The 8,682-nt window shown below is 41.8% G+C and overlaps 1 protein-coding gene across 1 annotated transcript in view; it reads right to left on the reverse strand.

Moving 5' to 3' along the window:
- Positions 1 to 2,882, reverse strand: part of mad2l2 (mitotic arrest deficient 2 like 2) — a 19,211-nt gene extending 16,329 nt beyond the window's left edge. The window contains 1 exon segment of the mRNA XM_034171901.1: positions 2,837 to 2,882. Within this exon segment, the coding sequence (XP_034027792.1) occupies positions 2,837 to 2,876 (40 nt within the window). The 5' untranslated portion in view covers positions 2,877 to 2,882.
- Positions 2,883 to 8,682: the final 5,800 nt, after the last annotated feature.

Genomic DNA, 8,682 nt, shown 5'->3' on the forward strand with positions numbered 1-8,682 from the left:
AATATTCTACATACATATATATATATAATACATATATATATATACATACATATATATATACATACATATATATATATATACATACATATATATATAATACATACATATATATATATACATACATATATATATATATACATACATATATATATATATATATATATATATAGGGATATATATATATATCCCTTTATCCAAGTGAGGATAAAGGTGATGATTGAATAGTTATCTATTCATCGTCACAGTTATTGATGGGCTACCATGCTCAACAGTTCAAATTAGATATGAACAGCAAGCGTAGTTTTTTGTAAATTACAAGAGACATATTTTCAGAAAAATCACAAATTATGCGCTATGTGCTGGTAAAATACAACAAACTGCTCCTGTGACATGCTGCGCCTCTTTTTAGCTTCTCTTCAGCTATGCCCTCCTCAACAGGCAGGATCATAACAGTGACACAATTTTCATACAAAAAACAGATCCCGTATAGGCTCAAGTCTCCTATGCGTCTTCTGGCAAACTGCAGCTGAATGTCACACCTTCTTACACAGTCAATCAGTTTTTGAGAGCTGCTTCCTCCAGACATATTTACCATAAACTGTTGTTTTCATGACTGGTGTAAATGAATTACAAGACATACTGAGTGACTTGGAAATATTAAAATATCCATTCACACACTTGTCTGAAGAAAACTGGCTGTACAACTGATTCATTAATTCGTTTTCTATACCTGCTTACTCCAATCAAGAGTTTCTGGGCTGGAGCCTATCCCATTAGTGATTATTTGCCTAAATAGTTAATTTTTAAACGAGGGTAGGCTGAAAAGTTTTAAGGCTCCCCATGAAGGAGTAATGCATTAACTGCATTATAGTGAGCCTTAGAACTTTTCAGCCTACCCTCGTACAGTAAAACTTGTGTATAATGGATTCAGGTGGACCAGTAAATTTTGTCCATTATAATCTAAATCCGTTATATGCATAAAACGGACAAAATCCGCTATGTGTGATTAGTTACAGTCAGGATTAGGTGTGATTAGTTGAACAATCTACAGGGACTCCCCAGCACTAATTAGGCTTACGAATTTCCTTGATTAAATGTCTAACCTTGATTCGGGACCTGCCTCATTTAATGACTGGGTCAAAACTTCATCTGAGAAAAAAAAAAAGCCTGCCTTAAATAAGCGCTGGACAATTGTGATTGTGCATGAGCTGGACATGCCAGAACATGTCCTGTGAGGCTTCATCACGGCGTTTCTTTGAGCGTCGCGGAACTCCTCCGCACATCTGTCTTAATGTGCCGATAAAGTGCTGATGTCCACGTCTTTTCACAATTTCTGTGCTAGTCAGATGACATGCCGGATCAAGACAGCGTCCAGTTTAAAAATGAACGGCACATTTCACTGTTACAGGAGTTTTTGTCATGGAAAGAGAAGCGGCTCCACCGCGCGTCGCGGCGGAGCTGCATGGCGCAAAGAAACGCCGTGACGAAGCTTACAGGACATGTTGGGGCATGTCCAGCTCATGCACAATCACAATCGGATATTCACACAACTGGAAAGCAACCGGAATCCATCTGAAATCCACCTGAAAGCCGTCCTGTGAGACCAACACCGAGGTGGTTTTGTCCCGCGTAATGAACGGCTCCATGGCGCGTCCCTCCGCTTTTCTTTCCATGAAAAAAACTCCTTTAACGGTGGAATGTGCCGAAAAAGTGCTGATGTCCACATCTTCTGCCTTTTTGTGAAAGTCAGACGAGGTCCCGGATCAACAAAGCCTTCACATTGGAAATGACCTGGTTGTTTCAGCGGGGTGTGAGCCTGTCGATGGGGGCTGGGAGCACGCCGCGCTCTCAGGAGTTGTGGGCCGTCCTTAAAGCGGCAGTAACACTCCTTAATCTGTTTAATCCCCATAAAATCGTCCCTGAAAGCCATATTAATTTTTTGAACGGTGTCCACCTGGAGGTCTCTCACAGTTTCTGGAAAAAAATTGATGCAGCAAAGCTCCAAATCGTTCAGACATTTATTCGCAATAAAAATCCGCCGAGAGGGGTGGACCAGTGCTCACACAAAGCCTGCTCACAGGCGAATGACGCAACCGACAAGCATGAAAAAACTCACGCATGCGCACGAGGGTTCAAGCTTGTCTGACGCAATCACACGTGATTCAAATCCATATGGTTTTTAAAAAAATAATAAGGTCGGATACTTTTCTAATAGACCTCGTATACTGTGTTTGTTACATGGAAAATCATATAAAAGCATTGGGACTTTTGCATTTGTCCAGTGAGCTTGAATATCTGGTTTAGACAAGTTTTACTGTATACACTTTGTCCAATTACTTATGGGCTCTGAAGATAAAGGGACTGTGTAAGAAATGGTTGTAATTTCTAAATGGACAATATGATTTTTTTGTTAAACCCCTTGCATTAAACCTGAAAGGCTTACACTATAACCATATCTTGATAGTTTCCTTGCAAATCCATTGTGGTGGTGAAAACTTAATGCAAAATTACACAAAATAAAAGTCAGCCAATAAAAAAGGCTCACGTCCAAATATTTCTGGAGCTGACTGTATTCCTATTTTCTCACATTAACATTCTCTCTCACGATATCCTCATACACGTATTTGTCTTTAAAAAAAAAAGCTGACAGAAACCCAAACTGTTTAACTCCAATGTCAAGCACTCTGCGTTTTTTTAACAGGTAAACTGTCTGTCCCACAGTTACAGTAAACTACATTTAATAATCATTTACTAACAAAAGAGAAAAGAAAAACCGCTGTAAGCCAGACAGTAACGTTTGGCGCCATTAACATACTCACTTGGGATTTTTCCTTACCTTGTCCAAAATTAAGGTCTTGTCTGGTCAAAGTTGTCATATTTTCTTTCACTAAAACAAGCTAATCTACAGACTAACAGGCTAACCTTAGCAAACCGCAGCCTTCAACTTGAAGCCTTCAAACGAGTTTTCAGATTTTACAAACCACAGTATCGTCACGACAGGCCAGCGCAACTCAGAAGACTATTTAAAATTACGGAACTGTGGTTTTCCATAAGCATAAATTTAGAAAAACAATTAATATACTCTTTTAACAAAGTAAACAGTAAGGGTCACTACATCTTCTACAGTCGGGTTTATTAGAAGTTGGCAAACCTGGTGGGGCAACACTGCCACCTATTGAACCGGAGTACAAGGCAGGAGACTAGCAAACATAATAATAAAAAAATAAGTAAAAAGAAAAAAATAAGAGAGGCCTGCTAACTAGGCGTACTCTCACACAGTGCTCCTTTCATTGATTCCCAACCCAACCCTCTAATATCCTGATCATTTTCAGCAGACTTCACAATGATTTTAATTTTCTCCATCCTTCTTGTCTGTGCTGAACAGTTCATCACATCAACCATGTGAGACAAAGTGGGCGACTTTCAATATATATATATATATATATATATATATATATATATATATATATATATATATATATATATATACTCAACAAAAATATAAACGCAACACTTTTGGTTTTGCTCCCATTTTGTATGAGATCAACTCAAAGATCTAAAACTTTTTCCACATACACAATATCACCATTTCCCTCAAATGTTCACAAACCAGTCTAAATCCGTGATAGTGAGCACTTCTCCTTTGCTGAGATAATCCATCCCACCTCACAGGTGTGCCATACAAAGATGCTGATTAGACACCATGATTAGTGCACAGGTGTGCCTTAGACTGCCCACAATAAAAGGCCACTCTGAAAGGTGCAGTTTTATCACACAGCACAATGCCACAGATGTCGTAAGATTTGAGGGAGCGTGCAATTGGCATGCTGACAGCAGGAATGTCAACCAGAGCTGTTGCTCATGTATTGAATGTAGAATTTGGCAGTACATCCAACCAGCCTCACAACCGCAGACCACGTGTAACCACACCAGCCCAGGACCTCCACATCCAGCATGTTCACCTCCAAGATCGTCTGAGACCAGCCACTCGGACAGCTGCTGAAACAATTGGTTTGCATAACCAAAGAATTTCTGCACAAACTGTCAGAAACCGTCTCAGGGAAGCTCATCTGCATGCTCGTCGTCCTCATCGGGGTCTCGACCTGACTCCATTTCGTCGTCGTAACCGACTTGAGTGGGTACATGCTCACATTCGCTGGCATTTGGCACGCTGGAGAGGTGTTCTCTTCACGGATGAATCCCAGTTCACACTGTCCAGGGCAGATGGCAGACAGTGTGTGTGGCGTCGTGTGGGTGAGCGGTTGTCTGATGTCAATGTTGTGGATCGAGTGGCCCATGGTGGCGGTGGGGTTATGGTATGGGCAGGCGTCTGTTATGGACGAAGAACACAGGTGCATTTTATTGATGGCATTTTGAATGCACAGAGATACCGTGACGAGATCCTGGGGCCCATTGTTGTGCCAACATCCAAGAACATCACCTCATGTTGCAGCAGGATAATGCACGGCCCCATGTTGCAAGGATCTGTACACAATTCTTGGAAGCTGAAAATGTCCCAGTTCTTGCATGGCCGGCATACTCACCGGACATGTCACCCATTGAGCATGTTTGGGATGCTCTGGACCGGCGTATACGACAGCGTGTACCAGTTCCTGCCAATATCCAGCAACTTCGCACAGCCATTGAAGAGGAGTGGACCAACATTCCACAGGCCACAATTGACAACCTGATCAACTCTATGCGAAGGAGATGTGTTGCACTGCATGAGGCAAATGGTGGTCACACCAGATACTGACTGGTATCCCCCCCAATAAAACAAAACTGCACCTTTCAGAGTGGCCTTTTATTGTGGACAGTCTAAGGGACACCTGTGCACTAATCATGGATTATATCAGCAAAGGAGAAGTGCTCACTATCACAGATTTAGACTGGTTTGTGAACATTTGAGGGAAATGGTGATATTGTGTATGTGGAAAAAGTTTTAGATCTTTGAGTTCATCTCATACAAAATGGGAGCAAAACCAAAGTGTTGCATTTATATTTTTGAGTGTATATAAAATTTCTTCTTCTACTTCTAATAGATTCCGGCAGGCTATACGCTGGCGTCGCATAATGCTGCCCCCCACAGGTAATAGTTAAATACTTTATCTTATGTTAGACTCTCAAATAGAGGTTGGTGGAATGGAGGAACTTAATCACAGCTTTGTTCACTAAATGCAAGTAACTGCTCTCAGAAAAAATTGACCTAAAAGAAAACACAGTCAATCCACAGTCTGACAAATCTTTAAACAATTTCCACCTATCACTAGAATACATAGGACAGCACATTAAAACATGATGAACACTTTCCAACTGACCACAGTGACACAACCCATCTGGATGTTTTCCAATCACTTTTAAATATGCTGCCAACCCACAATGCCCCAGTCTCAATCTAATCAATTTGACTTGATCCTTACGACAGGATGAGAAGAGGAGTACTTATTTTTAATCGAAGGCTGACACATAAAATAGTGCCTCCCTACTGACTCACTCTCCCATTGCTTTTGCCACTTCTGATGACTCAACTCTTTAAAAATACTAAAACGATCAACCTTTCCCAAAGGGATATTAACATCAACTTTAGTCTTCAGAAGGGACTCTTTGGCCAATGAATCTGCGATCTCATTACCTATAATGCCAGAGTGCCCAGAAAACCAAGTGAAGGTTACACAACAGCCAGCTGACTCAACGCGATGGAGGCAAGACAGAATCTCTAGCACGAGGTCAGGACGAGCTCCTCCTGAGGCTCCGCCCATCAAAGCTTGCAATGCAGCTGCAGAATCAGAATAAATACGACACTCAGAAGGTCTGTTACTTTGTACCCACTCTAACGCCCACCATATGGCTGACAGTTCCGTCGAACATACAGAAGAGCAATTAGTAACACGGGTACTCTGCCTTATCTGATTATTCATAACATAAACCCCAAAGCCTGCCCTACCAGAGCTTGGATCCCTAGACCAATCTGTAAAAATGTGACACATACTAACTGTATTCTGAGATATAAACCAATTTACTAGATTGCTGGCTACAGTCTTATTCAGCCCCAGAAGGTCCAACTCAACATCTGGTACAGGCAAAACCCAAAAAGGAATAGGAGACCACACTGGCCCTATCACCTTATTTCCCTGGACAGCCCTTTTAGCAACCTGCCAGACATCAGACAAGGAAATTAGATGTATCCTTTTTTTTAGTAAATTCATAACTCTCTTCCAATAAACACTTCACGGATGAGTTATGCGCAAGTCCTGACAGCCTGGCCCAGTACTGAAGACCCAACTTCTCTCTCCTAATACTCAAAGGGGTCTCTCCCATTTCGACTAACAGTGCTGAGAGAGGAGTAGTTCTAAAGGCACCACTACAGATTCTTAGGGCTTTTGCTTGGATCCTATCAAGCTTGAGAAGTCTGGATTTAACCACAGCACCAAAAACAAAACAACCATAATCTAGTGATGACTGTTGTGTGGGCCGCCAGAAGAGGAGGTACTGCTGGCCCACCACCACCAGAGGGCACCCTGCCTGGAGTGCGGGCTCCAGGCACCAGAGGGCGCTGCCGCCTAACAGGAGTAGCCGGGGTGACAGCTGACGCTCATCACCTATGACAGCTGTCACCACTCATCTGATCAGCACCAGTATATCAGCAAGACGTCATCTCCACTTCTTTGCCGAGATATCGCTCTACCAAGGAGGTAACATACTCAGCCAATTGTGTCTTGACAGTAATACTTTGTTGCTTGTGTGTAGGACAGCTGGAGACTGTATTGGACTTTATTGGATAAGTACTCACATTCCTACACTACAGTATTTTTCTGACGAGAGGTGGAGGTGGTGTTTCCACCCTACGTGCTGCTGGGTGCAGACGCACCCACATCTGACTGTTTCTGTTCCTCGCCAGCAGAGTTCGGGACTTGGCGGCTCCAGTATTCCCGGGGTTCGGTGGCGGAGGAAATCGGGTGGTTCCGGTTCGACTCGGACAGACGTCTCCTATCTTCGAGCCTGCCCACACGACACCGTTGGAATTCGGCTTATTCTTTGACATTGTAATCGGTTGTGTTTGTTGTGCGTTTCACAACAGTAAAGCATTGTTATTTGACTTCCTCCATTGTCCGTTCATTTGCGCCCCCTGTTGTGGGTCCGTGTCCCTACACTTTCCCAACAGATGACCTTATCATTGCCCTATAAATCATGTGCAACGTTGACCTTTCTGCCCCCCAATCACTACCAGACAGACTACAAAGTACATTATTAATCTTTTCACATTTCACAACAGTTTTTTCTATATGTGTACACCACGTTAGTTTTTCATCCATCCACATACCTAAACATTTAACATGAACATCCTGCCACAAATATCTGCATTATGTAATTTAATCAACAATCCCTCTCTCCACATACTATCATAAGCTTCCTCAATATCAAGAAACACTGCAACTACTGCTTCCTTATTGATTATACCTCGTCTTATATCTTGGTCTAACACTGCAACTGAGTCCATAGTATTTCTTCCAATTCTAAAGCCAGTTTGATAATCAACAAAGGAACCACCAACTTCTAAATAATAAACAAGTCTGTTTGTGACCATTCTCTCCATCACCTTACACAACACCGCAGTAAGTGCTATGGGTCTGTATGACAATGGAGAGGAAGGGTCCTTTCCTGGCTTCAAAATTGGGAGCACAATAGCTTGTTTCCAAGCTTTTGGTAAAGTTCCAGCATCCCAGATATAATTAAAGAGGACTAGAATCTCCATTAAGACTTCATCGTCAAGGTGTTGCAACAGTTTGTAACTAATCCTATCTTGTCCTGGTGACGTGTCTGCACCAGCTTGTATTGCCTCTTTTAGTTCTTCAAGGGAAAAATACAAATTAAAAGCAGTCATTTGTATCTACACCACCTTTCAATTTCCAACCTTCTACACACAAAAACTCTTCTCTCAATCTCAAGCTTTCTTCACTTAATAATTCTGAATTATTAACATCTTGGAATGCTTTAACACACATTCCAGCCTTATCCTTACTACAAATAGCTTCTCTACATCCATCTTTCAAAACTGGAATTGAAGAATTGTTTACCTTACCTGACATCTTATGGATTCTAGCCCAAACTTGCTTCACTGGGGTATCAGAGTTTATTGTATTACAAAATGCCCTCCAGCATTTCTTTTTTTCCACTTTTATTGTCTTCCGAGCCAGGGCCCTACACCTCTTAAACTCAACAACATTTTCCAGAGTAGGATTCTTCCTTAAATTCTTAAATGCCTGCTTCCTATTTTTAACCACCTCGTCACAAGCTTTCTTTCACCAAGGCACAATAACTCGATTACGAGGACTTCTCCTACAAGGAATAGCCTCAGATGCAACCCTCACAATCATTGTTGTTAAAGACTCGCACATTTCCTCTATTGACCCGTTACTATCAACAAAATCCAACCCTTTAACTGTATCTTCTCTAAACTTTCCCCAGTCAGCTCGAGAAAAATCAAACCGAGCCACTCTATCAAACAGGTTCACTACTAAAGACTTATCAAATGTACTTAAAACCGGAAAGTGTGTTATGTGCTGACGCGGGTCAGAGAACCGAACCAAAGTCTGACAAGGGCCCAGCGCTAAATAACCAGAAAGTGGTTCCAAGAAACAAATTTATTTCCCTCCTGTGCAATAATTTGTGTACAACATAAAT

Source organism: Thalassophryne amazonica, chromosome 6 (assembly GCF_902500255.1).
Source record: "Thalassophryne amazonica chromosome 6, fThaAma1.1, whole genome shotgun sequence".
NCBI classification, from domain to species: Eukaryota; Metazoa; Chordata; class Actinopteri; order Batrachoidiformes; family Batrachoididae; genus Thalassophryne; species Thalassophryne amazonica.